This window comes from Symphodus melops, assembly GCF_947650265.1.
Source record: "Symphodus melops genome assembly, chromosome: 17".
Lineage (NCBI taxonomy): Eukaryota > Metazoa > Chordata > Actinopteri > Labriformes > Labridae > Symphodus > Symphodus melops.
Window position 1 is genome coordinate 8514285 of NC_136707.1, and position 27179 is coordinate 8541463.

General features: G+C 40.1%; 2 protein-coding genes across 3 annotated transcripts in view; both read right to left on the reverse strand.

Annotated features, from left to right (window-relative positions):
- Nucleotides 1-12517, reverse strand: part of stat5a (signal transducer and activator of transcription 5a) — a 44938-nt gene extending 32421 nt beyond the window's left edge. Inside the window, exon 1 of the mRNA XM_079367165.1 lies at nucleotides 12340-12517. The gene's annotated coding sequence lies outside the window, so the exon portion shown is untranslated. The remainder of the gene's footprint in view (nucleotides 1-12339) is intronic.
- A 3237-nt stretch (nucleotides 12518-15754) lies between these two features.
- On the reverse strand, nucleotides 15755-27166 carry stat3 (signal transducer and activator of transcription 3 (acute-phase response factor)). Of its 2 annotated transcripts, XM_079366599.1 has the most exons (24): nucleotides 26906-27166; nucleotides 24563-24712; nucleotides 23916-24159; nucleotides 23642-23734; nucleotides 23447-23528; nucleotides 23195-23295; nucleotides 22813-22964; nucleotides 22409-22567; nucleotides 21960-22052; nucleotides 21737-21796; nucleotides 21581-21610; nucleotides 21350-21443; nucleotides 21216-21263; nucleotides 20971-21054; nucleotides 20174-20272; nucleotides 19918-20053; nucleotides 19779-19831; nucleotides 19592-19686; nucleotides 19286-19425; nucleotides 18981-19202; nucleotides 18800-18842; nucleotides 17931-17990; nucleotides 16816-16913; nucleotides 15755-16569 (listed from the first exon to the last, which is right to left on the reverse strand). In XM_079366599.1, exons 2-24 carry the CDS (start codon nucleotides 24688-24690, stop codon nucleotides 16529-16531), a joined length of 2355 nt encoding a protein of 784 aa, XP_079222725.1. In that variant the 5' UTR covers nucleotides 24691-24712; nucleotides 26906-27166; the 3' UTR covers nucleotides 15755-16528. The 2 variants fall into 2 exon arrangements, with proteins under 2 accessions (XP_079222725.1, XP_079222726.1); XM_079366600.1 differs by lacking the exon at nucleotides 17931-17990.
- Nucleotides 27167-27179: the final 13 nt, after the last annotated feature.

Genomic DNA, 27179 nt, shown 5'->3' on the forward strand with positions numbered 1-27179 from the left:
ATTTTTCCACTGACGGGTTGATTGCTGATTAATTCTGGTCACTTTCTAATCTCAGTTCTACGGGCCTTTTTTGTTTCCTTTTTGCTGTTTTGAACAACAATTATATCTAGCTGACAGGGCCCTGTCTGTACCTGTGAGTTCTGAACAGTCTTTGCCCTGCAGATATATTTAGTACGAGGGTCTTGCTTGCATACCCCTGGCTGGTGAGGACTTGGCCGTCATGCTGCGAGGGGAGCAGGGGAGGAGACGAGCACGCGCTGCAGGAGTTCACATCCATGAGGAGGATTCAAGAAAATCAATTATTTTCATCAGCTGGTGTGCGCTGCTTGATTAGTTTAGCAGAGGCAATCACTTGACATTTACATGTTATTGCATAAGTCCGTCCCCAATTCTAACTAAGTTAACATGAGCAGTTCTACTAAATTCAGTTCTACTGAATGCCCTAATGTCATAGGTTTATCTTAAGGGCTTAGGTTCTGGTCAATTTCCTTTTTCATTGATGCAAAGCCAATCTTTCTGTCGCCTGCTTGCTAAGTTATAACCATCGTCATACTCAAGGAAAGATTGTGTGTGTGTGTGTGTGTGTGTGTGTGTGTGTGTGTGTGTGTGTGTGTGTGTGTGTGTGTGTGTGTGTGTGTGTGTGTAGGGATCAGGAAAATAAGGGTTATATTATGTTTCAACATCTTCAAACTGGTATTACTACATCTATTCAAGTCTAGCGGGAAAAAAACATTGTTTTTTGTTTTTTTTAAAAAGAAGTTCGTATTTTACTTCTTTTAGTTCTTGAAACTAAAATGCACATCCTCACATGTATTTCTCACTTGTCTTGCATCAATAATAAAGAAAAATAATACTAGGATTGGCGAGGAAAAGTTGATGCAAGTCTCTTCACAAATCAAAGAAATATACTGTATTGTCATTTATCCAAAAGATCATTGGACTTTTTTTGATCTTGAGGTTTTGTAGTTGCTGTTTTCATTATCTATCAAAGTATCCCTCTGTTCTGGGGAAATCTCGGATTAGTAAGCATATCTGGGCTGTTATGGAAGGCTAGTGAGGTATTAAACTATTAGAAGTACTCATTCAGATCAGTCTAACGACAACCACCTCTGCAGAAATAGTCCAATTCTCGGTATTTGTTAGGCAATCTTAAATCTTTCTGGAGGTGAGAAAGTACAAATGAATTAAATCAGGCATTAAATACAACTTTCTCTCTTTCTTTTTTCTTTGACCGGTGCATGGGTTACATTTAATGACTCACAGCTAAAATGATCATCATTATTAGGTTTGTAACAGGAGAACTTTTGTTATAACCCTAATGGGGAGAAATAGCACACACTCACAAACAAAACCCTTTCATTTATCTCCACTGTATCTTTAAATCACCGTCTTCATTGTCAAGGCTCTCCTTTCACTTTGATTATCTCCTTTTCCCTTTTTTCCTCTAGCAGCGCTCCTGTAAACAACAGCACATGCAGCCTTTAAAAGCCCTGCCCTTTGCTCTCCCCAGCATGTCCTGTGTCAGGGGTTAGATAGCAGCAGTTACACACACAGTTACACACACACACACACACACTATCTAACCCAGTCACCAGAGCTCTGGGACCATCCCCCCACTGTGCTGCTTCCCTTATACCCCCCAGTCCGCCTTCATGGCAAGCTCTGTGCTTCAGTAAAGGTCAACCCCACCTATACTGCACTGAGGTCTCTGCCCCACAGCAACGTACCACACCAGCAATGCATCGTGACAGACAGGAAGGAGCTCAAGACACAACAGAACTTTTTTTTTAAAAAAGGGACAATAAATGTAATCTTTCATTTATTATAAAACGAATGATTAATCAGAGTAAAAATAATAGATTAGCAAATTATGGCTGAACCCTCCCTTAATAACTACTTCATTGGTCCTAATTCCTCTTTCAGCTCTCTGATTGGTTCTCAGAACACTGAACTCAACCAGCTGCTTCCACCTAATTTAAAACACCACAGTCCACGTTATCACTGCTCCTTCTTAAGAAACACAGGGTTTGCATTTGGACATGGTTTTGTATTGAGTTGGATCCAGTGGCTCTTGTTTGACAGGAGTATCATTACCAGTGAGGTCCTTGAGGAGAAGCACATTAACATGGTGGAGATTTGTATGAAGGCTTTCAATCAACAATAGAGAAGATTCCGGCTGACGGCCAAATCTAAATCTCTCTCAACATCCCATGCAATAATTCTGTAAATGTCCAGAGCAGAGGAACACCAAACATCACTTCATAGAGAGTAGAGATGCACTGTTCCAATTCAATACGATATTGATTTACATATTTTTATGATCAAATCTCATCGTTTTATTGTCGTTGTTAGTAGTATGTGTTTAAACCCAGCATCACATTGCGTTGCTTCAAATAAACAGGAAGCAGCAACAACTGTGAGGTTTTCAGATTGAATATTTCAAACCAAAGTTTAAGAATTGTACTTTACATAAAGATGGCGCTGTTCCATCTCATCTGAACGTTGTCATGGAGACGATGTGAGGGTCCTCTTAAAATTCTGGCTTAATGTCTTCAATTCGAGCAGAGACTGGCCAACAATCTTTCTTGATCAGTGACGTAGATCTGCGCTGTCTATCCAATATCCTAGATTTAAATGACATCAGTATCGAACCCGATACCGATCTTAGACCAGATCTGACCCATCTCTAATAGAGAGTCTGAGGAACGTCATGTCCTATAACTCATAGAGGACGTTTTGGAACAACCTTTAAAAGGTTGTAACCCCTGATCTTGTGGCACCAATTTCCAGTTGAATCTGCATTGAACTAAGTTTTTTTTTGAACCAATATCCTTTATGAAAGTCAACTAAACTTAAACCATAATAAATGTTAGCCTTTTAAATCAAATGTATTTTTTTTTGTCTATATAAACCTCCTGAAAATTAAATTCAACCTTGCTGGCAGAGAGAGATGGACAGATAGAAAAGTGGTATGATTACAAAAATTATTACCATATGATATTTTCCAATAAGAATATATTCTTACATAGTCATGATATAACTTAGCAGTGAACACAATCCACAAAGTATAATTTCTGAGACACTAAGAACTTTTTTTTTTCTTCCTGCCCAGTAGCTCACACACAGTCCTCACAGATGGAGATCTGATCATCCAATAATCCTAACGTCATACTGTTGCTACGTTGCATTGATGGGATTGCTGGGTGTGGTGGATTCGCTTATAACACGAGGATCATCCCAACTGAAAAACAGGGCATAGCTCTCATCTGTGCCACATTACACCAGGTCAACAAAAGGCAACCTTATGGTGCAGTGTGTGCATGGTAGCCTCCGAGTGATTCTGCTAGATGCACAGGGATAATCAGGATAAAGTGAGCCAAGACACTGGAGTAACACAGAGCCACAGCCGACCCTCTCACCTCCATTTCTGGGCTTTTCCTGCACACGATTCAATGCCCATTCATGTGAAATCTGTGCATCTCTACAGCTATAGTCAATAATCATAGGGAGAAGGGGTCGCCTATTTGAGGTCAATAGGTTAACCTGATACGGTAAACTCTTCTGGAAGCTTTAACCAATCACACTAGTAATAGAGAAATGTAATCCTACATCTGATCCTCATTAAATATGAGTGTTAAATCAGCCAGTCATTTTTTGTAAACATCAATAAAGCGGAAACCAGAAGAGAAGTACACAAATCCGTCAGTGTGGGCATCCTATTTATGAGAGAAGGACAGCAGATCAGACGTGCATCATGCCATGAGCCACGGTGTTACTAAACAATGCATTTACACAACATGCACACAATGTCTCGCCGTAGCCTCTTTCTCTCTCCCTCAGTGTATATTTAACAGTGCATGTGATTGACTCACATGGCCAAATGCCTCGAAGGAGTAGCAGGGGACAGAGAAGGCAGAGACAGCTGGGATCGCATAGTCAAAGATCAGGCAGAGAGGAATCCCTGGTGTCTTTTACACAGATGTTGAACAAGCCCCGACCACAACCGCCGCACAGGCAATGAATCTACACACTGTTATGACTGAGACATCTGGAAGTGGTATTCTTCATCGATCTTCTCTAAGAAGAAGTCTTGTGTTTTATTGAGTATGTGGTTCCAGAAAAAAAAAAAAAACAGAATAAAAAGGAAGTGAATCATCAAGGACCTGAACACACACAATTTTATCATTTGGATTCAGTTATTAAAGTGCTTATTCTATTTAAACAAAGCGCTTTCTTTTTTTGGGGGGGGGGGGGGTGGGGGGTTGGCTGGAGATGAGCTCACGGAATCAATACAGGATTACAGCGCCACAAATCCAAATCCTTCCTCTGCATCATAGTACGTCTGTGCATCTCCAAGCGAGGAACACACATGTCTGACTAGTTATTATTACACCATTGCGTTCATTGAAAAAAAAAACCCTGCCATGTTGTGAAGATGTGCTAAATAATCTGATAATTATTGGGGGGAGAGAGAAAAAAAAAAAAAAAGTGTCTAAGAAAATGTCTGATTCAGTCCTATATTTCAACTGTAATCTCGGACATTTTAATCCAATGTAAAACCCGACACAAATGAGACCAAAGCAAGAATAACTGAGAAATCTTTTTTTCCCTTGTATGTCGTCATAATCATTTTGGGTTTTTAATCAAATGCTCCTTTCAGTAATCTTTCATGGATGTTAGCTCTTTCCCTGGACATAAGGGAGCATCTATGACCTATATTGAATTCGAAAAAAACACCCAAACACATACACACACACACACACACACACCACAAAGAACAATACATGTACACATTCATTGTAACTTGGGTCATAAATAATAGCAGCACAAACAACTGAGCTAAATTGTTTATGGCGTCCCTCAGGTGCGCATACATGAACAACACGTGCGTTGCCATTAGAAACACGGAGTGCCATTGTGTCCTGCACTGACATCATTTTTTTTTCTGATTGCTTGAATTTCAAACTGTTTCCCCATCACCTACCTCTCCCTGCAAATACAGTTTTTGTTTGTCTGTTAGCGCGCCATCCGGGACTTTTACAATCCGTCTCATTTGCTATAAACTGTGCAGGCTCGAGCATCCCAGTTGCAGCAGCATCAACATCTATTTTTCATCCTGCAGCTGAACTATAAAACAAGGTGCTCAAGCCATCTACATAAAGTAAGACGCTGCTTCAGTGTGTATATCTCAAATTTCAATTACAATAAATTATGGTTAGTTTGTGGGTCTGTAAAAAAAACTCAACACTCCCCTCAATTGGAGAGCTTATGGCAAAACAATGTGTTTGAATATTTCGTTTTACGATTTCAGAGCACTTTACAGTTTTAGTTCACTTGCAAGCCAATTATTACCAAGAAACTCCCCGATTGAAAAGTTTTCTGGGACAAATTAGAAACAAGGTTCCTATATGTCAACCAACTATTTGTCGAATGCTTGCGAGGCTTGAGGATCTATAATGTCACAGTTTTATTTGCCCTGTGATGTAAGGTGGTTATCAGCTACTGTTAACCTTGAGTGGCATGCGTCTCTATGGGGTTAGTGATCGTATTTACCACTTTGGAGGCTATTTGAGGGGACTGTCCCGTTGATGAACCTCTTATTATTTGACATTATGGGATTGCAAGGACAGCGCTAAAGGTTGTGACTACCTTTGTGTTGTGTCACTTGTCTCCACTAATGCTCCTAATTGGTCTACTTTATCAATGATATAAATGCTCACGAGCCATTTCTGCTGCCTACGAGTTAAGAGTGTAACACGTTGCCTGACACTACCTTTTTGTCTGTTTATCTCTAAATCTGAAGACTGGCCCAGTGAATCTTTGTACTCCTACCTGCTAAATCTGGTTCTTAATCCTGCAGCAATCGAGCTCAACACAGAAAATCCAAATTGGAGTTGGAGCTGCAGTGTTTCCCCACACATCGACGATATACCTGGGTGGGCCACCCTCCTAAATTTATGGCCGCTTAAGTATATTTCTGACCTTTTTTTTTTTTTTTTTTTTTTTAAATTCATAACATTGCTGCGTGCGTGAGCATGTACGACTCGCCCTCTCCTCCCTGCTCGGTGAAAAACTGAAGCTTCTTCATTTGGCTTCATTTTAATAATGGTAATGTACAGCTGCTTGCGGCTGATTCAGTGCTGGACTCATATAAGTAACAAGTGCGTTGCATTTGGGTCTGTGCGTGCGCCTGTATAAATTAAACAGATTAGAGTTGTTAATTGTAAAAAACAAATCAATTTCGAGGGAAAAAACACATTTGATATAAATACAATACTAATATGAATTGGATAAGATAAGAACAGGGGTAGGGCGTGTACTCCACGGCCCAGGTAACTCATGATACCGAGGGAAACACTGATCTGTTAGCTTAATGTTAGCAGCAAAAGGAAATTAAGGTCAAAGTTGGTTTTAATTATTTTTTGAGAGGAAGTCACTAAAATAGTGATCAGCAAAAGCGAGAACATTTGCATGAAGTATTAAATCACTATACTTGCTTGGTAACTCTGGGATCAGATCCGGTTAACTTATTCAGAATGATGAAATTATTAAAGAGACAAGTAAAGGAAGTCATCTTCAGACTTAAATGTGCAAAGGAAGAAGTTGCACATTGGACTACTTCACTTTCATAATCTAACCTGAAAGATTGAGGGGAAGATTTGAACAGACAGATTATAAATCATTGGGTTCCCCTGTCTCTGGCACTGCTTCTTCTATATTTGGGTTTGTCAGGACACATTGTGTAAGACAGTTCATGTTGGGACAAATCCAGTGCCAAAAAAACACCAGCAGTGGTAAAACAGCAAGATACACTGACAGCAATGCTTGGTGTACTGCATCTCGACTCCGAGTAGTATAATTAATTCATAGAATTTTTTAAAAAGTGTTCAGAAGTGGCTTGTCTAATCGTGTTTCTCTTGTCTGAATGCTTCCTTCACATCTACAGTTTGTGTCATTTTATTACAAACCAAGCTTCTTCTTTTTTTTTGGTCAGATTTCGAAAGATTTCGAAACAATGCACAAACGTAAATAAAGTAACCAGAGGGTCACCCTGCAGAAATACAGTATACAAATAATTAGATGAAAAAAATAGGACTGTACATTTGCAAGTAAACCAGCCTTTTGAAGTCGGTTGAGAGAACATCATCATTTAAATGTAAAGTAAATTCTTCATGATCTGCTTGGAAGTATTTATCAGCAAGGTCAGGTTATATCCTGTATAACCTAACACACGGTAACTCCATGAAATGAATTGAAATGTTCCAAAAAAAAAAAGCATGCGTGCCAACTACTTCCCATGTGACGTAACGTGAATATAAAAAAGACTTTTATGGGTTTGTGCCGAGAGGAGAAAAAGAAAGCTGGAGATGTTGCTACACTGACATTATGTTTTCTTAATTTCTGTGAATACACTGTATGGTCCTATTGACAAGTGTACTTTATGTTTGTTTCATTTTACAGTGGCAGCATTACACCCCCCCCCCCCCCCCCCCAACACACACACACACTGATGGCAGTGCTCTTAATACAGCTTCCTGGTCACTCCATGATGTTAAAGTACTGCCCTTAGAAGTAGGCCAGCAGGTCAGGCTTTATAAGGTCACCCGTCCAGCGCACGAACCATGTTGATGGGAAAAGACGAAATGCTCATGAAGATAATATTTTCCTGTCACCAAAACATCACTTCAATTCAATTATCCCAAAATGTTGTTTTTTTTTCTCCAAAAATCCCACAGTAAAAGGCACATTAAATACTGCATTGGAACTTGTGTTTTCTTTCAACACAAGTTGGTCTTAGCTTGAAATCTACACCACACAGTTTCAATTATGAACTAATACGTATTTGATGAATAAACCACATAAACTCAACCTTATTTCCTGTGCCTGATCTGCACCTTTTGTAGCTATCAAAGCATCTTTACCTCGTTTTAATATCCAAGAATTCACATGATAGAAGTTCCTTCGGGGCATAGGTTCGAGATGAAGCCAGTCCTTCATACAATTCATGCATGAAAAATCAAGCATGGCACACGGCTCCAGGCATCAATAAAAATACACCAAACATTAAACGTTAAATTTCAACACCAGAAGTCAGAGATGAATAACTCACTGGATGATAAAGGCAAGGTTCAACACAAAACTATTCTGTAAAAAAAAAAAAAAAAAATTGAAAATAAGTTGAGCTCAGGCACAAAAAAGCACAACAGATTTTTAAATAAAATGACGTCCATTTAGAGTCCAGAGCTTGAAGGCTCTGACACTGTTGTCTGCTGTTGCTCACTTCTCGCTTCTTCTTGGGGGGGGAGACACACCAGGGGTAAGGATTCTTTCTGAAAAAGCAAACTCATGCTACTATGGGAGTGACTAGGAAATCTACTTCTCCTTTCTCACTTTGAGTCCATATGTTCTCCAGGGAATCCAAACAGGCAACCTGCCAGCCCCTCATATCAGCTGGCTCTGCTGAACTCTGAGTTTTACGGTCAGTAAACTGGTTTCCTGGAGCTACAAAAGTTTACCAAAAAAAAAAAAAACGTTTTCAATATTTATTTTTTTCGGAGACAAAATGTGCCACCCTTGTATAGTAACACGAGCATCTCATACGCTTCTGAATGCACTCTTTGAATAAAGAAAGATACTATACAACAAATTCATACATCACTAAACCTTCGTCAGAATTGGTCGTCATGCATGCTACAAATAGCCTCTGGCAAGTAGCAACAGATTTTGAAGCTCTTTTTTTACAAAGGGTATTTTATAAACATCAGAAAACAACTTCTGACCACATTAATTGAAGTCTATATCCCAGGATGATCTCTGCACCCTGAGCTCCGTTGATGCATGGGAACTGTGAGTTCTCCTGGTTTGTGACTTTCTTCACATGGCTTTGTTTAGGATTCACTTTTGGGGCGTTCTGGGCCATTGTGTCCCTGAGATAATAACCTAAGTCCTTATCATGCTTCTCAGTGTCAGTGCAATGTTTAACCTACATCCTCCTCCAACTGCCTCATTGCACTTAATGAGAAGTGGAATTCAAGTGAAGTGGAGGCGGGAAGAGAAAGGGAGAGATAAAAAAAGGAGAATAAAGACACCGGCACAGTAAGACGGAACTATCTTTGATAAAAAAAAACAAAAAAACCCTGCAGACGTTTCTAGACGACGACAATCTAAGAGGAGTTCCTGTGTGGCGCAGGCAGTGATCATGGGACAGGATTCCGCGTTGTGGATGCCAACAATCAGCGACGCTATTCGACAGATGGATCGGAGCACTACTGGCCGAGACCAGGCTAAAAGCTGATGGTCATGTGACCAATGGATTAGCGTTAGCCCAACTGAAAGGGGGAGGGGGTGAGGGTGCCTTTCACCACATGCTTCCTTATCACTTCCCTTTAAATGTGTTTCCCTTTCTCTTTCCCCGTCAACCTCACTCGGCCCTCTTTTTGTCGATATTTCACGAGGAGTCTTACTTTTATTAGGTCGGGATCAAACTTCTGTTCCCACCTTCTCCTCCCGAATTAAGACTGACAAGAAGTCCAGTGCTCTGCCTCCATAAGTGCATTAGTGATTCTGACACTTTTGACTCACAGCTCAGTCAAATCGAAAGAAAGGATCGTCAGTTGTGTCACTTCCAGCTTCTGTTTGTCAGTGCTGAGAATACGTCTCCTGCGCTGTCCTTCTCCCCTACCGCCATACTTACAGAACTGAAATTTCTCATCTGTCTTTCCCTGCTAGCTGCACCCAACAGTTGTCTGGCAGTGTGGAGCGTAAAAAAAAAAAGAAAAAAGAAAAGAGAGAGAGAGAAGCACAGACAAGCCATGCCATGAGCACATGGCATAGTCGGCCTGTAGGATAACACATTGGGTTCCCCTGTCTCCCCTGCTACCCCTCCTCCCGTGTCTGGGTCGTTCTTTCTGGGACACAGTGTTACAGCCAAGTCATGCTTGGACTGCATGTTATGTCCCCTTGCCAACCCCAAACACCCTTGATTCACAGAAAACCTGTGAAAACCCTTCCCCTTCCATGCAACACTCGCTGCAATATCAGGGGTAGCATGCAGAGTAACATAGTGTCTGCCAACTGGGTTAAATGATAAAAGGCATTGACCCATATTTGCTGTGCAGCTTGACTGAAGAATTGATTGAAAGAGTAGACCTGCAGAAATGACAAAAATAAATTTAAAAAAATCATGTCGCAACTTCCAGAGCCCAACGAACACCATGTTTTAAAACTCCTTGTTTTAAAACCCTGGATATTCAAAATGGGTATTCAATTTACAGATACATAAAACAGAAAAAAAGAGTAAACCGTCCATAAATGACTAATCAAAATGATTTATGATTAACTGTCTAATTTCAGCTCTTCTGACAGCCGGCTTCAAGGCCAAACAGGAAGTCCAAACAATTCAGCTGACTTTGGGAAGCAATAGTTACTGCAACATCAAAGGGGGACAAAACTACAGATGACAAGGGAGAGTAATTACGACAAGTCACTCGAAATAAAAAGAAGGCACGGTCGACAGCCTGGAGGGAATATTACTGGTGTCGTCCACAGAGAAACAGACGCTCTGCCTTATCAGGCCAACTTCATATACAGCCAGCAGCATTCATGTGTCTGGAATGGGAGACATCAAAGGTAAAGCTCATTTGCATGCTCACACACGACCACACACGCGGTCCACCAATATTTTTTTTTTTTTTTTTTTTAAATGATATTCAAGATCAAGAGTCAGTGTTATTTCAGCTGTGTTGGGAAGCAATCACTTGTCCAGATCCAGAAGCAGCTGAAGCAGATGTGCAGCGGGAACTTTGACAGTGCTGTACTGACCAAGCACGACTCGTTTGTGTTGTTGTTGGGTTTTTTTCAGAGTACATATTGTCAACATGGTCGACGTAAATGTAGCGTGTATACTCTGCAGTAACACAATAAGGATGGCTACATCTGAATGGCCCTGACTTTTTTTTTTTTTTTTTTGTATATAAGAAAGATCAAACTTACTTGAAATTCACAATTCAACTTCTGGGAGACCTGAGCTGGCATTACAAGCCTTTGAGCCTTAATTTATCAAGAGAAGGACATCTTCTTCATCTGCAGGCCATTTGTGTTTATCTGAAGCATTTCAGTGAGCTCATAGTGACCCTATTGTACTGTTCAGGGGAAATCACAACTAATGCCATGGGAAACAGTTGAACGATAAAAAAAACAAAACATGAAATAACATAGTTTATTTTGTATCGTCTAGCCTTGATACAAAACATACACGTAATTTAAGTCTAATTCACCTAAACAGTCCTAAAACAGACCATAACAAAAGTGAAATCATGTAAATAGGTAGATGTGTGGAGACGTAAGAAGAAGCCTGTTTAATGACACAGCTGGTATTAGGTGGCAAAACTAACTAACAGCGGAGTAGTATGAAGCACAGCAATGCAACAGTTCTATGAACATGTCTGCATGCGTTGTCTTTATCTAACCACAGCAGTCGAGCAACTGCCATGGAGTACAAAGTACAAGATTTCTCTCTGAAAGAAGAAGAACTTTCTCAATTTCCCTTCAGCCCATCTGTTTAATAAAACTGCAGGTGAATGAAACTGGGCACTTAAGCTCACAGGATGGTGTCAGCAGCCTTTCAGAAAGTGAATCACTGAGAAGAAGAAAAAAAAAAGCTCTTAGTAAGGCTGTCACCTGTTAGACTTTTGTTGCCAATTATACTATTGTAAGACTCCGGAGGTCTGTATTACACGTTTCACATCTAAAAGCTTTATTTGAGTGTGGGTGCGTATGTGTGAGTGTGTATTTGCGTGCGTGCGTGCGTGCGTTTCTTATCTTTATGGTCCTATTTCACCTCGTTGCCAATGTATGCCTCTTTAGACTGATATTGGAGAAATGCGAGGCTGGAGGGAAGCTTTGCCCCCAAAAAAACTTATTTCAAAGGCTACAATGATGACTGTGTTGGTGATATTATGGTGCATGGGTCACATGCGACCGTAGCTCCCCTGACAGCACAGACACGCTGTCAGTCGGTGAATACAACGACAGAAATATCACAACGCTCTGATACCTGCCTGTTGATTCGGCAGCGTTTTTGACAGCACAGAAAAGACATAGGGGGGAAAAAAAGTAGCAGAAACCAAGTCCGACAGCTCAGTTGGAACATGCACGCGAGCGAGTGTCTCTTCTTTTCGTCCACTGGCGGACAAGCGACGCCTCACTCGCAGTTTGTTTACAAAGCGCTGTCAGAACACTATTTCGTAACGGGGGGGAACAGTCAGTGGTACGACACGAAGACTATCACCTCTTCCAAAAAGTGACACATTCGGCAGACGTTGAAACTGCCTCACTTACCTCTGTGGAGCGACTGGAGCTGCTGTCCTATCTCATGAAATGCGGGCAGAGGCTGCAGCGTCGTGGGCAACCTACGACGCGGATCTCTCAGTAAGTCAGTCGTCTAGTTTTTGCAGTTCGTTTCACAGTTCACTGCTCGCTCGCTCGCTCGCTCGCTCGCTCTCTCTCTCTCTCTCTCCCTCTCTCTTTGACATCCCGCCCACTTCCGGCGGTTCTTTAATGCCCGTGAGGGTTAACAGTTTTCTGTGGATCCCCCCCACACCCAGTGATGATTGATTTTTATTTAAGACAGATTCAGGCTTTAGGAGGGTGCAATGATAAATGATTAGATGATGAAGTCATTTTAAAGTTTTTACACAGTGTTGTAGACTACTGGGTTATATGTTGGACAGAAAGATGCATTCAGACCTGCAGTTTGGACAGAATTAAAAAGCATATTTGATACAAGTATATCATATCGCCATATCAGTGCAGCCTACCTATTTTGCATAATTAATTTTATTGTATTTCTTTTTTTACGAGTTGATATGAGCAATATTTTCGTGTAGGCTATATGGTTTGAGTTTTTTGTGTGCTTTACAATAGGCTACCATTACCAAACGATTAAAAACTTGGTTGGCCTAATTTGAAAGTAGAAGAAGCGCACACGCTTCCAGTAAAACCACTAAAACATGAGGTAAACGACTAGGTTTAATGTTCTGTGACGTTCTATGTATCCGTTCCCAAATCTACCGACCTCAATTTGTAAAATAGCGACGTCAACTGGTGCACAAGTGGAAGTTTTGCATGTTTCAAGAGACTGGCAAACGAAATACATCATGAAGGAGGTGTTAGAGTGAGAGTAATCCTACACGTGAGAGTAATCCTAACATCATTTCCCCAAATGCATGTGAAGGTTTATGAGACTATCCCGTCAAGGGAAATCCTGCCTTCTTAAGACCCAGCATTGTGTTGTTTTTCTTTGTAAAAACTAAACTATAGACTTAACAGAGCTCAAAAGTGAAGAGGGTTAGACCTGTTATGTTCCTCTGTTGCATTCAATCAGGGAATATAACCTGCAAACCCCATTCAGTGGGTCAAGCTCAGAAACAACCCTGCAGCTAGAATGATGATCTGGCCCTTGTGTACAGCCATAACCATTATGTCAGCTACATTACATTCCTGCAGGTTAAACTTCTAATAAGCTGAGTCTGCAGGAAAACATGCAGAATGCACCCCCAGTAGGCACCTCTGTGCATCCTTACAGCCACAATTAAGCAAAAATTACCTCAGGAACATGTACGTCAAATTACAATGCAAACAATGAACATTTAAATATGCATGCAATATTATTTTGCTTTAAATGCTTTTAACAGATGACTTAAAAAATGGCTGAAATCAAAGCGTATGACTGGTTCATTTTCTCATCAGTTCCTCTGTATTTACTCATCCTCTAACATTTTTCTGTGTTTCACCACTTTTCTTCCGATATGAACTGTTTTCCTTTCAAAAGCCTTCTGTGGAAAGGTGTTGAGCAAGTTTGCTAAAACACTAAAACAATGCACATACACATCACTCACAAATTCATTGGAGTGGAGGACCACCGTAACTCAACAGCTGCATTTAAGAGTTTGTGACAATATGATTAGGCTTTATCTTTAACCTTGACCCCCAGGTAGAATTTTTATTTTCCTACCCTTTGTTTGTGTATGTGTCTGTCTGTCTGGTTGTGAATGAAAACATCGGGTAAATCCAGGACAGAGAGAATGAGTTAGAGAAGGATGAGGTGGCACAGAACAAAAATAAATCTGCTTCAATTAAAGAGCAATGTGCACCTGAGGCACATCCAGACTATTAAAGAGCCACATAACGTTGCCAAAAACAGACAGAAAAGGGAGACGGTTACCATGAGCACACCTGTTGAAGTCAGGATGTGGATTCCGTTTTGCTATTTGTGATCTAACTTTTTGATAACAGAGATACCGATATGTCAAAATCCACAGAGATTTGAGTGTTGAATTAATTTTAATAAATTAAGCCCTGAGAATTTGATTTTTTTAAACATGTTAAATGAGCTTGGTGCTACTCCAAGTTTAAAACACCTGATCTCTTCTCTGTTAAAGAAGCATACATGTGTATACATACATGAGTATGTTTTGAATGTTGCTTCTGATTGATAATGATCTGAAAATTCTCTATCATGCTGCAGAAATAATGACCTCAGTTTCTCACATCCACGTCAAAATGTCATTATTTATTAAACCTGCCTCACTGAACACACACAGACACACTCAACAAACTAACCAACCAGTCATCACACTGCACTGAGTTGAAGCTGTATTGATTCTTCAGATTGATTGTCTGCAGGGCAGGCCAGAGGTGATGGCTGACAGTTGCCTCGTCAGACAGCTGAGTCAGCAGCTGCTGACGGTAATAGCTGTAGATCTCTACACCCCCTCATCTCCTCAAACCATTTCCTATAACCACGACGAGAGAGAGAGAGAGAGAGAGAGAGAGAGAGAGAGAGAGAGAGAGAGAGAGAGAGAGAGAGAGAGAGAGAGAGAGAGAGAGAGAGAGAGAGAGAGAGAGAGAGAGAGAGAGAGAGAGAGAGAGAGAGAGAGAGAGAGAGAGAGAGAGAGAGAGAGAGAGAGAGAGAGAGAGATGTAAAGAGCCAAGTGATGCAGAAACTGGTTCCTGAGTGGGTGTTTGTTTGGCTGCTTTAACCCAGCTGGCCCTTATTCTCAGAGAGACTCATGGGAATCCCAGCAGTCACATTAGCGCTATGTTATATTATATCTGCCGTGAAGCCAAGCTGCACACATGCCTTCTAAACAGGGAAGTCTAATCAGCCTGTGCTGATAGTACACTTCATAATAAGCAAAAGTGACAGTGCTTGTCTGACTGATTTGAAATAAGAAGTGAAATGACATGTCGTACGAATAATCCGATCGAAAAATTAGACCTCTGCAGCCAAAGACTGAAGTTAGGCTACGTCGCCCCTTTTTCTCTAGGTTTTCTCACTCTTTTTGTTGAGACATGAAAGAGCACAAAATTATTTGATTGATTAATTTTTCAGCAAACCTTAAACATATTTTCCACAATATCCTCAAGCTCTTTTCCCACTCTACCAGATCATTTGTATATTGTGTCAATATGTTTGACGCTACCTTCACTTCAATTGGTCGGTGAAACAGTTCACATCCTTTCAACAAGGTTCTTATATTCTAATTCTGTTTAACATGCTACATGCGAGATAAGTCTTTCAAGCAGAATTAAAAACACCAGTGGACTGTTAAACTATCTCCCCTGCTTCCTTGAAGAACATCTGGACATTTCATGGAAAGTAAACGTGGCTCAGCCTTAAATTGTTCAAAAATAACTTTCAGAACTCATTAAAGCAGTGGAATTTATAATTTAAAAAAAATGGTCATCACAGTTCATTTTAAAGTCGTTTGTAATTGAAGTCATCACAATTTACAGTTATTGAAGTGGGAACGAATGTTTGTAAGTGCTCAACTTTTACAGGTAAGGTCACGTTATTTCTCACATCACTTAAGGAGGGGAAATACAGGAAATAACCTCATGTGTAAAATTCCACATCTCTTATTCCCTTTATACACTTTTTAACACTTTAAAAGTGACAAATACAAGAAATACCTTATTTTGAGAAAAAACTAAAATGTCACAAAAACATGGTAAAGGTTACATTATAATTTGGCTTTTGATGTTTGATTAAATATGCAACAACACACATTGAAAACAACCATTAATCAATGAAACCTTTCAAAGAAATATTCCAAAGTGGCATAGCTTAAACAAGAAACAGGAACATGTTGTTCAACACACTCATTTTAAAAGTCAATAATGCAGAAATACAAGGCTCTCAAAAAATATAATTAAAAATAGTAAGATATCTGTGATGATGGGAAAGTATTCTATGCAAGCGTTATGCTGCTTAAAATACAACAGGACAGCGTAAGTCGACAATGTCAAGCAAAAGCTACAAGTGGAAAGTCGAAGACAAAGGTCTTTTAAAATCATCCAATTTTCTACAGCGTGAACGTGAGTCATGTATTCACAGGTACAATAAACAAACTATACAGGCAGACTGTGTGCACAGAGGAGAAAAAAAAATCCTCATGAACTCCTCTAACACAACGTTACATGAAATCTAGACGTTGGAGAAACAAAGAAAAGGTGACACATCTCTTCACATGGGAGACTGTACATCCATGTCCAAAGTGAGTGAATCTGCAGAAGAAATCCAAAGATACAAGCCGTCAATATTAGCTATCATTGAAGTACTACAGTGTATAAGTGTGCTCCTGTATGTGTATCTTTGAAAGGACAAACTTGGTGTTGGTAAAGAAGTATAAAAAGGGTCAATATTAAAATGAAAAGCTTCAGTTAAAAGTAAAGGGTTTGTTGGGTTTGCTTGAGAGTCACAAATCGTTGCGCGTGCCACCGGATTTTACACACCGTGTGTAAATGACTCACCCAAATGTCCTGGATTGGCTTCAGGTTCGTTATGCATCAGAGAGTCGAGGGTGCGAGGTGACATGGGAAACAGGTCACTGGTATTTCCAGAGTTTGTGCTGGGAAAAAAAAAACAGACAAAAGACAAATTGTTTACAAAAAAACTGACGTGTCCACTGATGATCCTACGCAGACACGTTCACGTTTCCCTTCTAATCTGCTCATGTTAGTCAAGATAACTACAACAGCCCTCTTTAATACAAGTGATAAGCTAACAGTCCCCTAACTTGTGTATGTCAGAGGTTGGCTTCATCACAGTGACAGCATGAGAGGGATGTGATTCAGCTGCAGCTCAACCCACATATATCCCCACACTGGTTCATGGCTTGAGAAGGTCAACAAATCAGCCTATCACAGAAAGATATTACAAGCATTCTTGTCAGTATTCACCAAAGTCATGCCAACAGAGACAGGAGATGAAAAATAGGTTGTGTGGTAAGGCACTGATATATATTGAAACATATATCAAACCAGGAAAGGTTATGATGAGCTCAGACAAACTAACTTCAAGTACAACATTGATTTGGTGTTAATGACAGCTTCTCCAAGGGGAAAAAAACTACAGCAATTGTTTGTTAGCACAGGATGTGAAGTGAGAAGAACGGGCCCTTGAATATTAAAGTTCTAACATATTTTCCCTTTCTTTTCTTCATCTTTGACATACTGGCATGCCTCTGATAAATCTGTTTATCTTAAAGTATTGTAAATTATACTTTCTAACAACAGTGATGGTGTTATGTAAAGTTTGATTTCCTCAAACACTGATTGTAAAAATACTTTAGGCTGTTAAATACATACAGATGCTCGGGGCTGAGGAGTTATAATACTCATTTCGGGGAAAGTCTGACTTGAACTGAATATGGGAAGTAATGGATGACTGGAAGTGAGATGCTCTTGTATTAGGACCAGGAAAAGTGGCAGTGAGTTGAAACAATAACAGGAATTATGTAGAGGGGGAGGGGGGGGGGGGGGGGGGGGGAGCTGCGACTATTCCCCTAAGACCCACCCATGAAAAACACACAAAGTGACAAGATGCACACACAACCCTACATGCCACCTCCCCCACAATGGCCTACCATGGGAATCCGTTCCCAAGCAGCTCACTGTCTGGCAAGTCCATGAACACGGAGGGACACCTACGGAGACAGGTCAGGATCTCACTGAGCAAACCTCTGAACGCCAGCAAACTCATGACCGACTGAAACAAAAAGGGCTGGCTGTCCTGTGAATACACTATTTTGTGTCCCGTCCCCCCCCCCACAGATATCCCATACAACATAGATTTACACACATATAATTTGCTTCTGTTTAACTTTTGGGTAGGCATGAAGTTTAAGAGATTAGCTTTATGTCATTTCTGCTTCCTTCACGCTTCTTAACAAAGGCGCAATTACGAGCGCCACGCTGTTCAAAGTTTAAAGCCACATCAGTGCGGTCAAGAACACTGAAAAAAACAACAACCTCGCAACAGAAACTAGATTATCCTCTTGTATGAGTTAGTTAATTTGCCCGGAGCTAAGAATAGACTCTGGTCTTGATTATTTTAGGTTGACTGCAGGGCTGATTGTTGCACGCTGAAGAGTTGCGCAAAGTCATCTACGTGCCGAGGAGGGGAAACGATTTCCTCTGGGAACGCTTCATGCCAGGCGGGAACTGCCAAAGTCAGCTTTAAATAATTTCTGGACATAACTGGGAAACGTTTGGGTGATGATTTCTCCAATGACTGAGGATGTCTCAGTGTGAGCCTGGAAACACTTGACTTGTCATTTCTTTGAAACCCTCAGCGACATCAATAAAAGAGGAAGTGCAGATCTTGAGTGGGAACATCCAAAGAAAACATCAGCTCTTAGTAAGACTTGGAGTAATTTCCAATACTTGGTTGCATAATCATTCCTGTCAATACTTATGACTATAAGAATGTAAGTCAGAGGTAACAGATACTTACGGGGTGACGCAGATGAACTTCGTCTTCAAATACGGCTGAATAGCTGTCAACGAGATCAAATGTTAACACTTCTCTAAAACAATACTAACGACAAAAAAAAAAGGAAAGCACCAAGCTACATACTCGGGAGTATTTGTTGCATCTCTGAAACTTGTTTTAGACATGCAAGAAAAAGACTTACTGCTTGTCGAGTCTCCTCCCATCTCGGGTTCGGGAATTGTTTCAGGTCTGCAGTACTTCCCGAAAGCTTCCTCTTTGGGAATTTCGGGGTAAAGATACACGAGAGGTGAAACCAGAATGTTGGTGGCATCCATGATCTTGTAGCCCATGATGATGTCAGCGAAAGACATGCTGTTGAGCTGCTGCTTGGTATAGGGCTCCACAGACTGGATCTGGGTCTTTCCTGTAAACATAAATGTGAAGTCTTACAACCGCTAATAATTTAACTCGTGAAACACTGCGAGAAAGACGGAAGAAATTACTCACCGCTGATGTCTTTTTCTACCCATGTGAATGTGATGCCCCCCTCCTTGCTGCTCTCACTGAAGCGCAGAAGAAAAGTGCCAGGAGGTTTTGGACTAAGAATGGCCCTTTCCCTCTCCTTACTGATAAAGCCCATAATATACCTTTAAGAAAAACAAAAACAGGAAGTCATGTAAGTAGATGCAAAGTTTCGATATAGTAAATCTATTTAGAAACTGTTGACAAGTCCAAGGTAAACCCCTTTCTATATTTTGAAAGATTCCAGGTCCTGCTTAGGGACCTGACTGTAAACAATGTACGACCTCTCACCCTTCATTCCACAGTGCCAGGATATACTTCTTCACCAGGTCAATGATGTTGTCCAGCCACACCCAGAAGGAGAAACCTTTGCCTGCCATGTTTTCCTGGGAAAAAGGAAGGAGAAAAAAAATAATAACTCGCACTGAACAATAACAAGATGGCAGTTTGAATCCCGTGTGGTTGGTTGGTGACATACCTTACAGAACTTGGCCCAAGTGATCTGACAGCCGGAGTAGTTGACGCATGGTCCTGGGAGGAGAAACGCAGAATTTCAGCACACATTCACGTACCATGCAGTGGTTTTGTATATTCAAGGTGACTTCACGACTCCTCACCTAATAACTTCTCGGCAAGAGTTGTGAGCTGTTCAATGGTCAGACCTCTCTTGGTGGTGGAGGAAAACTGCCAGCTGAGAACCTCAGCCACCTGGTCCCAAGTACCCACAGGAGGCTTAGTGAAGAAGTTCACATTCTGTACAAAGACACCCAGGCCAGAACAGTAAACAAAAAAACATCTTTTTACACTTCATAATGTGTGAAGAATCTGCACCTGCACAGTTCATCACCTTTCCACCTGGGGGTGAGGTCTTACCTTTGGGTGGTTAGTCAGCATGTTGTACCACAGGATAGAAGCCCAGGCGTTTGGCATCTGACAGATGTTTGAAATGACTACCACAGGCAAGGAATGAGTCTGCCCAAATGAAGGAAAAAACAACTTTAGTAGATTTATAATAATTCATTTTTTTCCAAGTTTGATGACACTCTAAAAAGTACTTCTGAACACTGACACCAAATTCTGTTTCTGCTTTAACTTCAGTTCATCCTCTTGTAATGAGACTTCTTTAGAATGTCCTTTTGATAGTACTAGTCTTACCCCTCTGATATTAAAAGATTAAGATATTATAATGTTAAAGGGGAAAAAAACTGCTGTGAGAAGGAGACCTTTGTTTTTGAAGATAAATAAGTTGACGTTATAGGGACTCTGAATTTCTCCCACAGCTTGTTGAGTTTTGAGTCAGTGTCACACACCTGTAGGTGTGACCTCTGAGATGGGCTCGAGGTTATAGGAAAATACAAAACGCGTGAATGCAAGCTTATGATGAAATGATTTTCATGAAACCAGACCAGACCGTTTGTTTTCAGTGAATCTAAACTTATTTTTCAACCACTGAGGATAAGTGAAAGTTATCAAATCTAACTTTCTGCAGAAACCTGACGATGAAATCTCCCAGCCATCAGTGGGTTAAACCAATGATTACGATTTCTCTTTACGTGACAGCAAATTGTGAGAGTCGACAGAAGTTGAAGCCTTTGTCAATGACTCATTCATATGGTGGATTACGTGTATTACGAGATTATTGTAAAAACTCACACAGACATGATACTGACCTCCAGATCGATTTTTAAGCCTTGATGATAGACTTCAGTTTCAAACGTGATGAGATGTAGTTCCTCCGTGACAATCAAGGAAGCCTGAAGAAAGCATGTCATTCACCACTTTAGTAAAAAAAAAAACATTCAACTGGTGATAGAAAAGTGGCAGAGGTGAAACCAAAACTTGTCCTGTGTACTTAACGAATACATTTTAACAAGCAGCAGGAGCTTTACACCCAAACGTCAGAGTTAACACTTACATCACTATTGGTCCGGCCACCATTTCCACACCTCTGTTCTCTCAGGGTCTGTGACAAAAAAAAAGAAGTCAATGCTTCATAAAGTGCTTTCATAAGAGTTATAAACCAGTATCAGTTTGGCATTTATAACTCACCAAGTGTTTGAACTCTGCTGATAGGCTGCCATTGTTGGATTCCTCCATGTTCATAACCTTTGTGTTGGTACCAAGGATGTTGAACTTCCGTGACCTAAGGGAATCAAGCAACAGCAGAAGGTGAGACACTTGTTTAGAAAAATAAACCTACGATGAAAAATAATAATAATTATAATAATAATAACAATGAAAAAAAAAAAATTAAAAAATGAATCAATGTTAAAACTTTACCCTCGAATTGCAGCAACGTCCCCAGATTCTCTGAAAAGGAAATCAAGAATTCAAATCAGTACTGCTGATAATTCTGTGACGGCCTTCAATCTAAATTTAACTGATAAGGACTTCCAGAAAAGATGAAGAACGAAAAAAAAACAAAAAAAACCTCACTTGTCGATGCACACTTTAATTTTGAGCTGGTAATTGAGTTCAGGAAACTTCACCAGCAACCTGAAAAAAGTCAGAGAAAAAAATGTTGTCAACAAATTGAAGAGGATATAAACTAATATAACATATAACAAGTGTTGTTATATGACAAAAAATATTCTGACTCAAGTGTAACATTTATGTATGTTTTTTTCTGAATCGTCACTTTTGCAAATGAAAATCTTACCTTACTTTATTTGTGAATTGTACTCCTGTTTTTATGACCAGAGGTCTGTCTGGATGCATGGGCATGCAAGGCTGCCTCTCAACCACAAAAGCACTAGAAGACAAGAGTCGATCATGTTTAGGAAAAACACACATCCCAATAACATAAGACTTAAAAGAAATTGAGCTTAAAGGCCCGTTTATTGGAAATAAGGACTTCTTTAACAGAGTGTGGATATGAGGACTGGAATCTACATGCCATCAATAAGTTAACTCTAAGTAAAGAGTACTACAAACATGTTTCACATGAGTCATTCAGAATCAGTAATATTATGGATTGGTCGGCACAGATACTGATGTCTAATAAGAACCCAACTGTTTGACGGACTGCAGAAGAAAAAAAAAGATTCACTCTCCATTTTAGGTGAAGGTCAAGGCATAGGTACTCTGACTAATCGACATATGCAGTACCTCTTCATCAGGTTTCTGAACAAGTCCACAATCTTCTCCTCCAGGGCGGGCCGGTGCTGGATGATGGGGTCTCCTTTGTATGACACCTTCTGCTGGAGCTCCTCCAGCTTCTTGATCTGTTGACGGATCTGCAGCTGGGACTCAGCCAAGGATGTTATCCTGGTTAAAAAATGAGACCCAGTTAAGGTCGAAAGTCTTGATGAAGCATAACTCATGTTTAACAATACTGATAAAAGAACTCAAAAATGACGTTTGTTAGTCGTTAAAACAATGATGTAACAAATCATGTATTGTAAATAAGTAACTGTTTTAATAGCTTTAAAATAGTAACAGGACATTGATAACAAATGTGACTGATTTTTGTGACTGATGGTTAATTTAGGGACACTTGCGGCCCTGGTTACCATGTTTCAAGGCGGTCCAGGCAAATGTTGGGTGGACCTCCGATACAGGCAATTTGCTGCCTTCTCTTCCAGTCTGCTAGTTCTTCGTCAGTCAGGTTCTTCTGTACATAATCCATGGCGGTCAGCAAGCCTCCCATCTCTGTCACAATTTGCTAAAAGATAAGTAAGCATACTTATTTTACTTACTTATTGAACACAACCACCTGTCACTGAAAATGATTGACTTTGAGTTTGACGGCTCTAATTGCGGGCTTAATCCAAACTTTTTGTGTATTTTTTTACAGATATATTTCAGGGCCTGCTTGCTTCACGGACATCAGCCTCTGTAAATGGGGCGCCATGTATTTTTCATTTAGTGATGTAGCGTAGCGTTGACACCTACCCTCCTGAGCTGGTCCAGGGCGCTCAGCATCTGCTCGAGCTGAGCCATCTTCTGTCTGGTGGCAGCTGCTTGACTGTTCCCATTCAGGTCCTGGGACAACTCTACAGTAAAGTGGGTGGACATATCATTGAGCCATTCTTTGAATAGGATACATTCAATCTTTACCAAATAATTAATGTTAATCAGAGGAGTTAAATTACATGATACAAAGAAAATCATTTCTAAAGGTTGAAAATATGACTGAGGCTATACCTCCTTGGCTTTTCAATGTCTTGTAATTAAAATCAAAGTCATCCTGCAAGTTCTCCAGCATTTTCATCTTCTGTTCCATATCCTGCAGGAAAAAAAAACAGATGAGGGTTCATCAGGGAGAGAGATATTTTTCAGGATTCCTTAAATCCTCATTTAAAAAAAAAATCATTTTGTGAAGCTCTTATGGAAACTCACCTGCACCCGCTTCCTGATGTCTTGAAGGTTGTGCTCCAGGATCTGCTGCTTCTCTGTCACGACTGTCCCGGTAGGATGAGCTGCCTGGCCATCCTGCAGGAGAATTAAGAGTCATTGCAAAGACCTATCTAAGCCTTCATTGAAATGAGTGGTATTTTTGGTTTAGAAAATATACTATGTCATAGTTCTACCATTCAAAATGTATGACGTGAAGCTCTTTGATGAAATATGAATGAGACAGCTTGAGCTTGGCTAGTGTAAAAGTCTCCTCTACCTGTGCAGCAGAGGTCGCCGTCTGCAGCAGCCTTTGCTCCTCCCACAGGCAACGGGCAACAATGCGGGCAATATCCATCGGTTTTTCTAGGTACTTGCTCTGCAGATGCTGTTTTATCCTGCGCAGGTTATGCTGGTAGAGCACATTGTTCTCCTGCAGGAAACGACTGTACTGCTGATCAATTTCTCCCAAGAGGTTGTGAAACACCAGTGTGGCATGGGACTCCTTATTGGCAGCATAAGCCCTTGTAAAAAAGAATCAAAAAGAAGATAATCAGGATATGAAAGGCAAAAGCTAAACTTAAACATATTCCTATGAAAACCAACTAAAACCAATTCTCCTTAGGCTAACATCTGAATACGTTCATGAACCGTTTAAGCTATATCTTTAAACAGCAGTAATTATACTTCAATGTGGACTCAGTATATAATTTATAATTGTCCCATGAGGGGAAGTCGATGGAATGCTAAGGTCACAATTAATGTTAAAACATATTACATGTAGCTGTCTGCCTGACAAGATATCAGCAAGTCATGCTGAGTGACCAAAAGTATGCCATGAGGAAGTGCAAAACATTTAATTTGCATATGTTGTCAAAAACCCAAGAAAGAGAATTTGCAGAACTAACGAATACAATAATTTCTTACCAGTCCTGATTCTCGATCCAGGGGGCCAGGAACTGTCGTAGCTCCATCGGGAAGCTGTCACTATACAAGTGATAGAGCTGCTCCAGATACCTGGTCTCCAGCTGCTGTAACTGGTTCCACTGGGCCATTCTGTCACACACCTCCTCCAACCTACACACAGAAAGACGAGGGTTACAATTAAGTTGCTGATCTAGAAATCACTGAGAAAAATAACTTTAGGAAGGTAAACAATTATTGCCATTATTAGACAGCAGAGGCACTTTCTCAACAGACCATCTCTTTAAGTTACTAGGCAGAAATGGCCAAATGTCTTTTTCTCTCAAAATGAAACGGCCCCTCGGGAGGCCTCCTATACAGCACAGTCACTTCCTGTTCAGTGAAACACTACGCCTACGGCAAGAAATATAGGGTGACATGAACAGCTGTAAACTCCCTTATTGCATAGGATCAAATCAAATCTTCAGCCAAGGTTTCCCTCCAACTGTAGACACTACAAACAATGAAACCCATACTTCCCTTTTAACCCTCTTAAAACGCCAATGGTGATAATGATTTTAAACTTAAGGCACATGTTCGTCCTGCGTTTTCAAAATGTCTTGATATTCATATTCTGAAGAGCAGCAGCTTGCAGAGACATTTGTTCTCCATCAGATCCGAATGACACCTTCTGCTAGCCTTCTCATCTTACTAAGAGTAGGCTACACTCTTCCCCTGAGGGCTGTAGACATCTCTAATAACCAGACACGAAGTGAAGCCAACAGAAATCGTCCCCTCCATATGTATGTATATGACCAACCAAAGCCATTTTAAGACTCTCACATAACATGTATATGGTGATGCATTAAAAGTGAACCTAACTGACCCAATGTTCATCCATTGAACAAAAAATGAGTGTCTGTTAGGTGGAATGAAAAGAGAAGAAGAATGGAAAACAAAACAAAACAAAAAAAACAATAATTGGAAACAATGTTTCTCACTTACAGCATGGACGAGGTTAAACTTTCACATGACCAAAGTTCCTCTTTCACTGAAAGAGACACATCTGTATTGTGTACATTGATGTGAAAGCACTGAGGAGGATCGCATCAAAGGAAAAACTATATCAGTCATGTGATGAGTGATTTCTTTCATTTTTCATCAGTTGATTGTTTTTTTCCATTCTTTTTTTGTTTGTCAAAAGTGTAAACTACCAAGTGCATATTAAATTGGAATTCACTTGACAAAATGCAACTTGAGCTTATTGGTTGGTTGTCTCAGTTTGGAAACTCATTGAACAGACACTAAAGTAACACTAAAGTAACACTAATGCATTAGGCTTTCATGGCGCAAGTACTGAAATAACAAAGAATAACAACACAGTGAAACAGTGAAAACAATACAGTGAAGAAATATTGTAAAAGGAGGAGGATGAGAATAGAGTATGTGGTTGTAGGCTTTGCCAGAAATGTATGTGTGCTCAATGAGCAGTCTTCAATGCTTGGATACTAAACAGTTAAGTACACTGTAGTTCATTACATGGTATCAGATTTATACCAGGAAGTAATTCATGAACAAAGAAACTGTAACCAGTCCAACTTTCCAAGTAATAGTCCACGACAGGTGACAACGTGGTATCATGTGCTATTAATCTACTAGTCACAATGACACTTGTGTGAAGGTCATGCTTTCACACTGAAAGAATTGATGACAGTCAACAGTGAAGTTGCATTAAACGCTGAATCATAGCTGATAGCTGTGTTAAAATAGGTATTTGAGAAACTCTGCCACATGCAAAAAAAAAATCATTAAAAGTCAGTAATTGTAGGCCTATTTCTAAATTCTCATTCGAGCCATGGACAAGCTGAACTCAAGTCTAAAGGTACAGATCATAAAGGCTGTACATATGAAGGTACCGAGTCCTACATGTTGGCCTGCAGATTGGATGGAGATGGGCGTGACAATCAAGTCCAGAACACAACAATAGCTTCAAATTCAAAGGGACAAATTATGTAACCTGGCCAAGGCCATGTTGAGCCATTTCTCCACTTTGAATAAATACTAAGCATTTATTCACAATACATCCAAATCATACAGGGGAGAATAGAAAACGTAGATTCACGAAACCAATAAGGTTTGCAATATTTAATAAGCACGTAGAGAAAGTTACAAAAGTCAAAAGTCACACTTTCATGCCAAAGTTAACACAGTTGACAGCGTGCTTTTCACTTAGTTATAATGTTGCACTTACACGGTTGTTTACATGACTTAATGTTGACTATTGTGACACAGAAGGTAACAAATCTCAGTTTTCGTACAAAGTGTTATCTATTAAAGTCGAGAACAAACAAAGTAATAATCGCTTACCTCGATCGCTGCTTCTTTTTAGAAAATGTTGTCCGTATAAAAAGGGGAATCTTTCGATTATAAAACACTTATGTGTGACTTTTTATTTCATTTAAAATCATAAAACGGATGCAAAACACACAAACGAGCGTCCAAACTGCGTTTCTTTCAAGCAAGTGCTTGAAACACCTCTCTGGTACGGTATTTTTTCTCAGAGCAGATCTCTAACATTGCAGTCTTTCCAGCCACACAAACCCTAAGAAGTAAATCACTGACACCTCTGAAAGCCAATGGT